General features: G+C 56.9%; 1 protein-coding gene across 1 annotated transcript; it reads right to left on the bottom strand.

Moving 5' to 3' along the window:
- Positions 1-69: 69 nt before the first annotated feature.
- On the bottom strand, positions 70-9,081 carry PLEKHG4 (pleckstrin homology and RhoGEF domain containing G4). Its single transcript, XM_033128291.1, has 21 exons — positions 8,403-9,081; positions 8,136-8,231; positions 7,938-8,061; positions 7,755-7,848; positions 7,596-7,670; positions 7,403-7,519; positions 7,135-7,233; positions 6,897-7,045; positions 6,599-6,737; positions 6,388-6,504; positions 4,707-4,889; positions 3,957-4,459; positions 3,616-3,862; positions 2,832-2,921; positions 2,529-2,750; positions 2,266-2,436; positions 2,015-2,192; positions 1,497-1,613; positions 1,122-1,358; positions 914-1,029; positions 70-740 (listed from the first exon to the last, which is right to left on the bottom strand). Exons 1-21 carry the CDS (start codon positions 8,917-8,919, stop codon positions 735-737), a joined length of 3,597 nt encoding a protein of 1,198 aa, XP_032984182.1. The 5' UTR covers positions 8,920-9,081; the 3' UTR covers positions 70-734.
- Positions 9,082-13,754: the final 4,673 nt, after the last annotated feature.

Below are 13,754 nucleotides of genomic sequence, written 5' to 3'. Positions count from 1 at the left end.
GGCTCATTTGAACCGGTGATGTCCCCAGAATGCATGTGCCCATTCGAGGGTGTGTATCAGTCTATTTTTTATTATAAACAAATAAAGAGTAAATCACAAGTCAAAGGCCTGACTCCCTGAGATACCACAGACCTGACAACCAGTGAAATAATTTTAAACAACGAATCTAACTGAAAGTTATTCTAAAGGCATTGAGTCAATATAACCCAACTGACCCAGGAAAGAAGGTGCTGGGCCTGGGGAGCCAGGGCAGGCAAAAGTCAGGGCGTAGTAGGGGTGGGCGTGCCCCTCAGTTTGAGGAGCTTGGCTTCGAGACCAGGGGTTAGGAAGTAGCTGCTGGGAACCCACCTGTGTTCCTCCTAAGCGGTGGGGTAGCCCGGTCACTGCCTGGAGCCACCTGGTGCCCTACAAGCCTGGAGAATAGACACACCCATCTCTGCTCAGCCTAGTCCTAACCCACACGGGATGGGAGCTGGAGAAGGGACAGAAGAGGGGACATGGGGCCAGCAGCCCAGGATCAGGGTGCTGCTCATCCAGACTCTACCGCAGGCTCCGCTGGAGAGGCCCGTCAGTCTGTCCAATGGGCATATACATCAGAAAAGGTAGTCAGTAGGGCAGTGTGTGAGCTGGAAGTGGCCCAGGCACAGCCATGCCCTGGTCAGAGTAGATCCAGAGAGGGGTGATGGTCCTTGGAGCTCAGGCTGCTGGATGCTCTGCTCACCTTCGAGCTGGGCTCAGACCTGTGGTACCAAGCGAGGCATGGATGCCTCTTTCCCTGGCTCATGGTCCAGGTGGGGTCTCTGGGGAATGGCTCTGGCCCACCCACCCCCACATCCACCTAAAGGAAAGGCAGCCATAGGCCCAGACTGGGGGGGGGGAGGGGATGGTGGGTACGAGGCAAAATGGCACTCACATAGGACAAGTCCTCGAGGCCCCTGCCCAGGGCCTGCACTGACACACAGCTGCTGTCAGAGCCACTGGAGCCACTGGCTGACAGGCACTGGGACGAGACCTCCGCGTCTTCAGGAGCTAGCAAGGGAGAAGGAGACTGGGTGAGCTGTCAGCAGGGGAGCCCAGACCCCAAGCCATGCCCTCCTGCCTCTGGCCAAGCCCAGACTTACTCAAAGACAGCTGGCTGCCCAGCTCCGCTTCAGCCTCCAATGCTGCTTCCTCTGGAAAGCTGGTAGAATACAGGGGCCAGCGGGGACCCAGAAGAGCCGGGTCTCTGTACAGGTGAAGGTTGAGGGATCCCAATACAGAGCAAGAGGCGGGGTTGGCAGGAAGGGAGCTCAAGTCCCCCATATACGAACTGTCACAGTCAAACGGGGCCACAGCAATGGAGGCCCGAGAGCGAACTTCTGCATAAGAGAGGGTCAGGTTGGACAGATGAGAGCTTACCCCGGCCAAGGTCCCCAGGGCAGCACAGGCCAGGGCTAACAAGGGCCCATGCTGCCCGCCCCCCCCCCCCCCCCCCCGCCCCATAGCCTGCTAGCTACCTCGGCACTTTAAAACGTAGTCAATGGTACGGTCATTGATAGCTTCCTCATTGGAGGCGATGTCCCGGAAGGCTTTGCTCCCCACACCCATCGACACCATCTCAGCCATACGTACCTCTGGGTGGAGAGCAGGCATAGCTGGGGCCCTTCTGGACCTCAGCCTGGCCCTCGGCCTCTGTCTACCCCTCCCCCTTAAACAAGTCTTTCCTCTACACCCACTCCCAGCAGATAAACCACGCTGTGCACTGAGCCGCTGTGGTGCCAATCATCCTGTGGGCGGGTATAATTCCCCTTTTAGAGATGAGGCCTCTGAGACTCACAGGTTAATACTGCGCCTGCCTGCAGTAACAGACAGTGACAGCAGGGCTGCCTGACTTTGAAGTTCTTTCCCCTGCTCTGGCTGCTGCTGCTGGACCTCCTCCCCACCTGCTAAGCATCCCTGGTCCTTAAGCCCTCCCTGGGCCATCATAAGCTCTCCAGGGAGGGGAGTGTGGGGTAAAGTAGAGGCAGAAACCCACCCTTGTTGTGGACGGCCTGCTTCCAGAGCAGGCGGGAAATGTCAGCCGTCCAAGCCTGCTTGGTGGCCAAGCTGGCAGCTTGCAGCACAAAGGTGTCCCTGGCCTTGCGACGGCGGAACCAGATCTCAAAGCGCAGGTTGCTATCCCCACAGCACTCAGTGAGGCCAAGGTCTGCCATCTGTGTGGCCAGGAGAGGGGCATAATGAGGCACTGGGAGGCAGGGGGCCCAGGGTGGGGTCGGGTGGACCTACCTTGAAGGAGCGCTTGTAGGCAAATATGTCAATGCCTGTGGGTCCTCGGCGAGGCTTGCTGAAAAGCAACAGCTCCTCAAAGAGGAAAATGCGACGCAGGGACTTGTGGCGCCCAGTGCGAACGGTGAACTCATCTTGTCGCACCAGCTGCCCCTGTTCCTTGAGATTAACCTGCCGAATTGGGGCCTGGTGGATGCCCAGCCTCTTCTGCCCCCTCCCTTCACACCCACAGCACCTGCCCACCACAGCCTGGGATGACTCACGTCACAGCCCTGGATGGCGTCCATGGCTAGCAGGTCATTGCCATGTCGCAGCTGGAAGCGCACGAGGCTCTGGGCGGCCCGCAGGGCACTCAGCTCCTGCACGGCCCCCCCACAGGCCCGCACCAGCTCCTGCAGCAGCAGCGCGTACTTGCTCATGCGCTGGATGGGCTTCAGCAGGTAGGAGGCCAAGTCCAGGTGGTCCCCCAGCGCTTGCTGCTTGTCCTGCCAGGTGGGCTGGAGACCATCAGGCGGCTTTGGGGTGGTCCCACCACCCCCCTTCTCCCTATAGTCTCAGGCTCCTACCTTGAAGAAGGCATGACCGTAGCTGGTCATCAGGGCATCGGAGCGCGGTTTATTCTTGCTGTACAGCGCATACATCCCAAACTGCACCTTCTGCAAGGACACATAGCTCAGCCCAGGTGCAAGGGGGTCAGCTGCCCCTGCCTGGGCCAGAACACTCTCAGCTTGAGAGGACAAACTGCCAACAGGCAACTCCCAGGGGGGCTTCCCCCAACAGATCCAATCTGCCCTGCTTTGAAAAACAGGTGATCTAGCCAACAGGCACTGCAGAGGGACTCACCCACACAGCCCCTGGGGAGGAAGTCTCCCAGCTCTGCTCCTCCCACAGCTGAGAACACGCTCTGGTCTCACCTCACCTTGGACCACTCCTCTGTTCACTAATCACCCACCTTGACCTGTGTCTTCCTTGACCAGTAGGCCTCTTGCCTGCCACAGGCTTTGCACTTGCTCTTTCCTGATGGAACACTCTGACTCCAGGCTCAGCTCAAACATAGCTCCTCAAAGATTCTAACTGCTCTCTCTAAAGGGGAAACCCTGCCCCATCCACCAGTAACTCACAACCATCTATTCTGATTATTTTCCTCCTAGCCCCAGCTATAATCTGGAATTACCTTTCTCATTTTTATGTCTCCTCTACTTAACTATGAGCACCCTGAGAGGCAGGGGGCCCCTGTTGGTCTCCCTCATAGCTATACGCAACACAGGGCCTGGCACCAAGCATGTGCCCAACAGCTCTTTGTTGAGTGTGGCAGAATCAGCCAGGAGTCGTGTGGCCTGTGGGGCTTACGTGGCGTAGGAAGGCATAGGCCACCCGGGGTGGGTGCCGCGTGCAGGCCTCCAGCTCACGCAGGAAGAAATGGTAGTGGAAGTCCCGTAGCTTCTCCAGGTTGCCAAAGAGGTGAGCATGCTGGCCACGGAGGCCCTGGGGCACATCGGGGCGATCTAGCTCAGGGAAGTAGTTCTCCATGGTATAGTCAAGTGCGCGGACATACTCCCGCTCTGTAGCCACCATCTCTGCCAGCACCAGCTGGAGCCTACCAGGTAGGTGGAGTCAGAACCCTAGACATTTGCCTTGCCACTGCCCTCCCTGCCCCTCTCTGCCATCCCTGTCCTGCCCACGGCCTGCACCTGTTGAGGCTCCTAGGGTCAGAGGTGCCTGGCAGAGGCATGGTGGGGGATGACTCTGGCTGGGCACCAAATCCAGCCTCTGGTCTGTGGCAGGCAGCCACAATGGCCGCACGGTGGCAGTGGTGGGCAGGCTCTCTGAGACTCTGCCCCAGATTCCGATCGAGGCTGTAGGCCTTCCTCAGGGGAGGGGTGGCAGGTGCAGCTGGTAACTGGCTGACACACTGGCTAGCTGTGCTGCTCATCGATGGTGGCTTCAGGGCAGCCTCTAGCTTCTGGTCCAGGGCCAGCCAGGTGTCCTGGCACCGCGCCCAGGCCCAGCGGCACTCCTGGCGGATGCTTTCAGAACCCAGGCCTGTGGCCAGGGCCCACATCTTTCGGAAGTGGGCAGGGGGCAAGTCAGGGTGTTTGGTCCAGTGCAGCTGCAGCCGTTGCAGCACGACTGCTGGGCATTCCTGCTCCAGCTCTGCCAACACCCGCTGCCCTTCCCCAGCCCATGTCGAGGCCTGCAACACCAAAGCCACACAGGCATGAAGAGAATCCCACGGAGACCACTGAGCCTTCTCCCTACCCCCACCCCCACAGGGCGTTGGCCCCAGGCCATATCCCCTCTGGGTGGATTTAAGGTCAGACTGCAGACAAGGATAGGAACAGGCAGGATGACCAGGAAGAGCTCTGGCTGTGGTGGAGCTGGGCAGCCACTCCTCTAGCCTCACTGACCACCTGAAGCCATGGACAGGACCCCTCACCCACCTGCTTGAAGAATCGCAATAGCTTCTCAGCATCTGTCAGCCGCTGCCTCCGCTGGGCCAAAGCCCTAGAGAATTCAGTCAGCTGGGACTGCAGGGCCAGAAAGCGGGCCCCAGGGGAGCCCAGTTCAGCCGCCTCCCAGCCAGTCAGTGGCTGCAGAAACTTCTGCCCTCGCCTGACCTGCTCCTGGAGACAGAGACTGGGCTCAGTGGCCAGGCCTGGTGAGCTAATCCCCGAGCCCAGGTCTCCTCCATTGACATCTACGCCTCATCATCAAGTCTCTCCTGTGACTAAATACCTTCCCTCCACCCACCACGCATTTCCCTCTCTTTCTAAGCCTGTCTCCACAGCCAAACTTCCCAGAGAAATTGTTGAACTCATTATGACGGCTTCTTCGCCTGGCAGCCCCCATCCCAGCACTTCTTGGGCCTCGGGCCTCAGGCCTCCTCTGACTCCACTGCTCAGCAACATTTACTCCTCTCTCTCCAGACTCCTGACCCCTCGCCACTCTCCTAATTCTTCTGTCTTTCTCTGGTGGTTCCTCTTCCTGCTCCTCAACCCTCACACATGCCACGGAACACAGGGGCTCCTGAAGGAGTCCACTCTCTCCTCCCAGTCAATCCTGTATGACCACACTCCAAACGTCATCCATACACCCACAGCCACCAAGTGACCTCTGGGCTAGATCTCTTCTCTGAGCCCTACTCCCAGTCCCCATGGTTCTGACTCATTCCCCCATGGTCATCTCCAAAGCACACCCAAGACTGAACTCACGAATGCCCTTCCCCTAGAAGGTTCTTGTCTCCTGGTCCCTTTCTCAGGGAATAGCACCCATTCATCCTTACAACCTCCCTCTCCCACCCTCTCGTATGTGTCCACCATCAAATCCCATCCATTTCTCAAATCCATCCCCCCTCCACCATCATCCTGGCCAGAGCAACCATTTCCCGCCTGGACCACTGCAACTGCCTCTTTAATGGACTGTCCATGTCCGTCTTCCAAGTCACTGTCTACCCAGAAATTAGGGTAATCTTCCTAGAACACGGATCTGAATAGGTGCCTTTCCTGCTTAAACTGTACACTTTTATAAGGCCCCGTGATCTGGCCACTGACCACTTTTCCAGCCTTGTTTTACGTCATCTCACCCCACTCTCCCTCCCTCTTCTGCTCTGCATTTCAACCTCACTGTCCTTCTTACAGTTCCTCAGGCAAGTAATGCTCCTTCCTGCCTCAAGACCTTTGCACATGCTGTTTGTTCCTTCAGCCTGGAATGTCTCACATCGCCAACCGTCTTCTGCCTGGTTGACCCCAACCTATCCTTCAGCTCTCAGCTCAAGTCACTATCTCAAGACAGCTTGCCCAAAACACCCCTTGTGGGTCAGGTCTTTATTATACACTCAGGTAAAACCACCTGCTTTGCTTCTCTCCAGAGCTTTTGCCTCAGTTTGTAAATATATATTAGGTTGGTGCAAATGTAATTGCAGTTTTTGCAATTATTTTTAACCTTTTAAACCACAATCACTTTTACACCGATATAATATGACTTTGAACTTTTAATTACAACTTCTCTGCTGGACTATAAATCCCAAGAGAGCAAAGGATAGACTTTTTTCACCCACTCTGCATTCCTAATCCCTGGCAAAGTGCCCCGATATCTACAGAATGAACAAGTGACCAGACTCACCTGGGCAACCTGCTCTAGTTCCCGAAAAGGGCCTTGGGCCTGGAGCAGCACGTCCAATGAGGGCTCCCTAGGTTCCTCCAGTGCTGGCCAGCCCACCTGCTGTAGCCACACTTCAATCTAGAAGGGCACAAACAGGGAAAGGACAGCTGCTGTGGGGTGAGGGTCATGCTTGAGATCAGGGACAGGACCCATCTGAGGAGGTAGTTCCCACCTGGTGAAGCTCGCCCTCCTGGGCCTCCAGCGTCTGGACCAATTCCAGCGCCTGTACTCGCCGGTTACTCTGCATGGTCAGTTGGTGCAGAAGCCCATCGACACGGCCATACAGCTCATCGACCTTGTCCACCGCTGGCCTAGTGAAGGTACATGATCTTAGGGTCCTTGCAGTTGCCTTTCCGCACTCCATCCTGTCCCGGAATCACAATCCAGGCTGGTTCTGAGCCAGCCAACTGAGTTGCTGGCATGGAATATGGTATGCTAAAGCAAGACCTAAGAGCTGGGCTTGCATCTACCTGTAGTCTGGGCTCTGGGTCACCTCTGGGACCTCCTGCTTTAGCCATGCCAGCTCCAAGCCGCCCTGGCATTGTAGCCATGCCAGCTGTGGCGAGTCTAGTACATGCTGCATCAGGACCCGGACCTGCCGTAGCAGCCGACTAACTTCCTGTGATTAGAGACAACAGGGAGTGGAGGTTGGCATGTGAAAAATGGAGACAGGGAGCACTTGGGGAGGAGTCAGGAGAGGACACTCACCCCAGACTCCATGGGCCGGGGCACAGCCTTCATGCTCTCAATGACCCCCTGGAGCAGGGCACAAACCACCTGGCAGCTCTGCTGTAGGGCTTCCAGACGCTGCGAGCAGGGACAGGCATGACTAGAGCAGTGCACAGTGCTGGTCCCAGGCATCCTGGATTCCAGACCACTGCAGCCAGCTCTGCACTGGTCAAGCCAGCCCAAGAGAAGATCCTCTGTGGGCTAGGTTGCCTGAATTCCCACCCTATGCCCCACCCAGTGCACTGACCATCCGGAAGTCCAGCCAGGCCTGGTGGCAGTAAGGCCGGCCTCCTCCCAGTGAAGCCGGTAACCCTGAGGTGGAGATGTGGGTCAGCAGGCTCTGATGAGAGGACAACTGCTCTAGCTGCAAGAAGCGAAGGTGTCGTGACCCAGGCCTGGTGGGGAAGCGCCCCACCTGCCCGGCCAACATGGCTCAGTACCTGCAGCCCTGAAGGCACCTCCTCAGGCTTTTTTCCCACTAGCAGCACCTGATGCACCGACCCTGGGGCTGCTTCCTGCAAGGAATGTGAGCTCAGCCCTGCCCCCAAACCTACAGAAAAGGAATGGGGAAGGGGGGAGAGCTACAATCCTGTACTCACTTGCAGTTGGCTGAGCCCCAAGAAGAGGGAAGAGTTCGGGGGACAAATTCGGGCATCCACTAGCACAGTCAGTCCCAGGGCCTGTACTTCCGGCCTAAAGGGGCAGCAGGCTTCAGTTCAGTATCTACTTCCCAGGCCCTGTCATTTCCTGGCTCAGGCTCCATCGCCCACACCCCTCCCCACCTGGGGATGCTTCGCAAGTAGAGTAAGAGGCGGGTGAGTTCATGGCTGCTGCACTTGGAATGAAGCCAGGTTGGGCTATGGGCACACAGCAGCAGCACTGCCCGGCCTTCTATATCCCGAGTCCCTGTGGGGAGAGGGCAGTGAACATCTGCCCAATCACGTCACCCCACCTCCACCACCTCTAGTCCCTCCTGCTACCTGGTAAGGCAGCCATGCCACTAGCCAGCAGCTCCCAGGTGAGGTCTTGGGCCAGGAGGCAGTCAGTGGGCTTAGGAAGGCTGGATCGACTGGGGTCTTGGGAAGGAAAATGGCTTGGGTCTGGACTGGATTGGACCACCTCCTCAGAGATCCCCTCCTTGGACCTGGACTTCAATCTGAGCAGGGTCAGAGCCCTCTCCAAGTCCTGGCACTCCTCTCCAGGCACCCCCATTCCCTTCCAAGAGATCGCTGCCCAGCCTCCCTTACCTGTCTCCAGCAGCTCTGGTGATGTCTCAGATAAAGGGTCTCCCAGGTGCACACGGTCACTGTCCAACCCTCCAGGGTCCAAGCCAGCTGGCATTGTTACCCTGTCTGGAACTGGGTCGCTGGCCAAGCCTCCCCCTTTCCTGGTACTCTCACCCTGTGCCAGGCTGCAGCGGGAGAACACTGGGCATAGGAGGCTCTCCATTTTAGAGGCGACTGGTTCCTCTGACTTTCCTGAGGAACCTCCTAATGTGCCCCTCTTGCCATCCCCCGACCCATCTTCAGTTATCTGTCCTGGAGGTGATGGAAGCTCCACAGGCAAAGGGTTGCCCTGTAGCCGTTCACCCGGGGGTGCCCCTGCTGGTGGTCTTGGAGGATTGGCGTCCTTAACCTGCATCTGGGGAGCAAGTTCCTCCTCATCCCAGGCATCCCTGAAACTGCACACAGCAAACCTCCAGTCGGTACCGTGACCCTGGGAGTCTGGGAACTCATCCCCATCCTCCGGAGATCCATCCATCATGCCCTCCTTAAGAGCAGGTCTGCTCAGAGCAAGAGGGAGGGGGCTGGGGCCTCGGCGTGAACTGAGGTCTCAGCTCATCCCGGAAATGGGTTGAAAATGGTCCGGTAGTAGCGCTCGGCACCACAGGCAGTAGGCACTAGGCCATAGGAGGTGCCAGTCTTGTTGCCCGCAGATGCTGCCGCAGTTCATTCCTGAGGAGAGGGGAGAAGAGCAGGGGTCTCCCTTCGGCCCAGGACCCGCCCGTCCACGTTCACGAGGACCCCCACCCACGGATGCGCACCGTCGCACGGGCGCTGCCTCGTGGTTGCACTCACGCCGGCCCCGTGGGGCCGTGGTCTCGCCCCTGGGGACTCCGGCCTCTTCTCCTAGCCTGCCGGCCCGCCGCACTCCCGGACCGCCGTCCCGGACGCACCGCGGGGACCCGCGCAGCCAGACAGGCCGCGCCGCCAGAGACCTCCCACTTACCCCCGAGCCTCGACGGCGGGTACAGCGCGCCGCTGGCGTCCGCTGGCGCCGCCTCCTGGCCGCGGGGGAGGGAACGCAGGGAGGCAGAGGACGCGGCGCGCGCCGCCCCCTGGGGGCCGGAGGACGGAGTCACAGCTCAACCCGCCATGCCCGACGGCAGCCGCCCGGGTCGCCCTGACAGCGCGGCGCCTTGGGCCCTTGCAGCAACCCCCCGTGCGCCGCGCCCTCTGCCCTCCGACCCTTCCATCCCGCGGACCCCGACGGCTTGGCTCCACCCGCACCCCCAAGGCCCCACTGACTTTGACTCTGTTTCTCAGTCCGCGGCTGGGGGCAGTGACCAACAGCCGTTCCACCCTGCCCACTCCCCGAGAAGCCAAACCCCCTGGGGAAGACAGTGTAGGTGCGCGAGAGTGAGTGAACATGTGGGTCGGCCTGGGGTGAGGGGAAAGGGGCTTACGGAGGTGGGGGGGGCTTCTGCTCTTGAATGAACACAATATGGGGGAGCCCTGCCCCAGCCTCCCTCAGCAAAACAAAGAGCACCCATTCCTCTTATCCTGGAGAAGAAAAGTGTGGGCCCAGGGTCCCAGGAGGCCCCTAGAAAGAGAAGGTTCCCTAAGCCCAGACCAGATGCTTGGGGTACATTCATAGAGGCTGGGAGGGAGGGATCGCTCCACTGAAGCCCCCATCTTTCTTCCAGGCCCCGGCCGGGAACCAAGAGACAGGTTGTATGATTCATGATGGGATGGGCAGCTGCTGTCTGGGCTGGGGAGAAGGAGGGCGCAGGGAGGCCTCTGGGGTGGGAGCTAACCCAGTCCTGGCAGAATCTACCAATCCACCAGGCCCAGAACCTCCACTACCTTGTACTCCTGACACTTCTTTCACATATACCCCCACCCCAGCCAAGACCTCCCTGCCCACAAAGTCCAATCAAGGCGGCTGGGACTGAGGTCAGGTCTTAGAGCCAGAGAGATAACCAACCCAGCCCCACTCCTCCACTTACCTGCTGGGTGAGCTCCAGCAACTCAGTTCTCTTCGTGCCTCACCTTACTCGCCTGTAAGAAGAGTCATTCCTCTCGGGATTGCTATGAGGACTAGGACAGACCCCGTATCACTTGGACTGTGTTGGTGCCCTCCCCCTCATTTCACCCTCAGTCAGGAGATCCTCAACTAGTGAAAGTCATTTGGACAGTTGACCTGTGAGATCCCTCCCAGTTCTGAGGTCTGAGGTCCCTTTGGGTCCTGTAGGCCTGGCCTGACACTCCCTAGAATTTGAGGGATGATTGTAAGAAAATAGCTACGTGGCCAGAGGTAGGCACTGTGTCCCACAACATGCTCAGGCCCTCACTTCCTGGGCGTAATGGCTTCCCTGACTCTAAGGCAGGCACCTCCTTCATGAGCCCAGGGAGGCTGCCAGAGGAGGGAAGTGGGCATCAGAAGCAGACATAGTGGGAACAACAGCAATCTGCCCTCCTCCCAGCTGCCACATCAGCGCCCAGAATCCAGACTCTCAGCTGCCGAGGAGGCTTCATAAGCCGATCTGGCTGTGAGAGGAGCCTTGAAGTTATCCTGATCCATCCCCAACCCCCAGAGGGTCCTCATTCCCTCCTTCTTCTAGCTTCAGTGAGCATCAGGACCAACCTTGGCTTCTGCTCCAGTTGTTCCAGGGCCGCCCCACTGAGTCACTGCCTCCTGCTCCCTCCCGCCCCTTCTGCTGCTCACTGTCTGCCCACCCCCACCAGCCAGGCCCCCTAGGAGCCATAAGAGCTGGGTGGGGGGGACCTGTTGGCAAGCACACACAGCCCTCTAATGCCAGAGGCAAATAAGAGGCCTCAAGCCACAGGCCCTAGCAGACCCCAGCACCCTTGGGCACAGGCAGACAGATTCAGGCCTTGGTTTATTCACTCCGCATAGAATGTGCACTGTAAGCTTCCTGAAAACAGAGACTGTGTGTTGTCCACTTCTGTACATCCAGCAATAAGAAATGCTTGGGAGGTTCCTGAGACTGATCACACTACCCCTGCCCTCCTGAGGCTCCCCATCCACTAGCCAGAGGTGAACCAGAGTCACAAATGGAGACAGATTCAGAGGTTCAGTCTGAAAGAAACACAGAAGAAGCAGAGAGCTGCAGGATGCACGGCCGTAGGATAACAAAGATACAGATAGAAATGGGGACAGACTGGGGCCTAGTGGGGAACACTGGGGGATGGGCTTGGAGCCAGCCTGGGCTGCTGACCACAGTAGTCTGTGGGCTGAGCTTGCAGGACTGAACAGTGACTCACGGGGCCCATCTCTGTGGCTCTCTTGGCAGCAGAATCTACTCATAGTAGCCTTTTCCACTGAGATCATAAAATGGGGATGGGCTTCCCTCCCGTCCCTTCCCTAGCCTTCTCTTACCTTCCCTCAGCCTCCCATTACTTGCCAATATGAACAAATCAAAAATAAAGTGAGAGCTCTGTGCCTCAGTGGGCCTAGTAATAAGAGACCTACAGTCATTGCCCTCACTCCACCAAAAAGTCTTTCACACCTTCTTCAATACTGCCCCAGATAATGAGGGTGATATATACCCCAAACCTTCCAGACCGCTCTCATCTTTGGCTTAAATAAACTCTAAACGTCTTAGTGTGGCATTCAAGGCCATCCAAAGACATCACAGCCTTCCTGTCCAGCTCCCATACTGGCCTGGAAAGCTCATCTGATTACAAGCCTTCGCTCTCCTCAACCTGGAATGCTCATGCCCATCTCCCCACGTCCCCCAGGTCAAAGTTCTTCCTCCTTCAAGGCCTGGATGCAGCTCAGGTGGCACTGAAGGACATTTCTGCCATCCTGACCTGTCAGGTGGTAACCCATGACTAAGCTCTTAACTTGCTCACTGTCCTACCTCCCAGATGCCTGCCTTCCCTGAGCTGTGCTCACCTGCTGTCTTCCCCCTGCTGGCCTCTGACAAGCCCTATGTGCCCAGAAGTCCCACTGTTCTTAGTTACCCAGCATCAGGCCCAGGAGCCCTCTGCACCCCCTCACCTACACCGTCAGTTGCCTGATTGAGTGGATATGATTTCTACAACCTTTCTAATCTAGTAATTCTCAAAGGATGTAGTCTGTGGGCCGCCTCCCTCTAGGGAGCTGGTTAAGATTACAGATTTCTGGACCCCCATTGACCTGCTGAGTCAGAACCTTTGAGGTAGGCCCAGGAATCTGCATGTTTGGCAAGCTCCACAGTGATTCTGATACTAAAGTCTGAGAATGGCTGCCTGTCCTCTCCAGCACCAGCCCCTTCAGGTCCCTGGGCTGCTGGGGCAGCCTCCCAGCAGGTAGTCTCGTCTTTTCTTCTATCAATGCATCCTCCACCTGCGGTTTCACACGTGTTCCACCTGGCACCAGCTATATTTGAGCTCCCTAACGCACATCACTGCCCACACCACTCCCAGATCCCAGTTCTCTCAGGCCAGCTCTCTGCCACCCCCGAAACACTGAAGGGTCTCCCCACCCAAGCCTTTGTGCCCCTGGTTGGTGTCTCACAACATCATCCACTGCTCCTTGGTTTTTTTTGCCATGTGTAATCCAGGCATCCTTTGTGCTGCTCTTTCTACTGGGAATTCTCCCACCCAACTTTGCCTGTGTTGTCTGAGCCCCTACACACACACACACACACACACACACACACACACACTCCTCCCAGAACCTTCCCGGATCTCAATGCCCTATAGCACTTTCAGTGCTCTTTGCCTTATAAGACCAATAATGCCAAACATTTGTGATCCCTTCCTGTGGGCCAGGCTCTGTACTAGATTCTTCTCATTTTATCATTTAATTCTAACAGCAACCTCATGAAATAAGTATTATTCTCATCTCATTGTAGAGATGAAGACCCTGAGGTTCAGAGAGAGTATGTAACATGCCTAAGATGACATACCTGGTGACTGACAGCTGGGACTTAACGACGAGGCTATCGCTGTTAACTTGAGGGCAAAACCTCAGTCACTCTTCTCTTCACACTTGCCCCGGGATTAACATAGAAAAAGTGACTAACTTTGTAACCCTCACAGTCTGTCGAGGGCTTCAGATCTATAGACACAGAAAGTAGGTTAGTGATTACCTAGGGCTAGGCAGGGGGTGAGGAGTGACTGCAAATGGGTACAGGGTTCCTTTGGGGGGATGACGAAAATGTTCTAAACTTAGATTGTGGTGAGGATTGCACAACTCTGAATATATTAAAAACCTCTGAACTGTACATTTTAAATGGGTGAATTTTATGGTATGTGTTATATCTTAGTAAAGACAGATTTTTAAAAAAACCCTTCAGACACAGTGGGAATTGAATCTGGGACTGCAGTTACCAGGGATTTCTATCCCTAGATGTTTCTGAACCCCAA

This window comes from Rhinolophus ferrumequinum, chromosome 15 (assembly GCF_004115265.2).
Source record: "Rhinolophus ferrumequinum isolate MPI-CBG mRhiFer1 chromosome 15, mRhiFer1_v1.p, whole genome shotgun sequence".
NCBI classification, from domain to species: Eukaryota; Metazoa; Chordata; class Mammalia; order Chiroptera; family Rhinolophidae; genus Rhinolophus; species Rhinolophus ferrumequinum.
Note: the sequence above shows the minus strand (reverse complement) of the source record. Positions and strands in the feature narration are given on the sequence as shown.

Excerpts from the sequence above, each read along its gene's own strand:
- PLEKHG4 (XM_033128291.1), bottom strand. The coding sequence starts at position 8,919 with ATGATGGATGGATCTCCGGAGGATGGGGATGAGTTCCCAGACTCCCAG. Across the intron at positions 7,234-7,402 it reads CCTGGCTGGACTTCCGGATG|CGTCTGGAAGCCCTACAGCA; the intron begins GTCAGTGCACTG and ends CCCTGCTCGCAG. Across the intron at positions 1,359-1,496 it reads CTACGTTTTAAAGTGCCGAG|AAGTTCGCTCTCGGGCCTCC; the intron begins GTAGCTAGCAGG and ends TCTCTTATGCAG.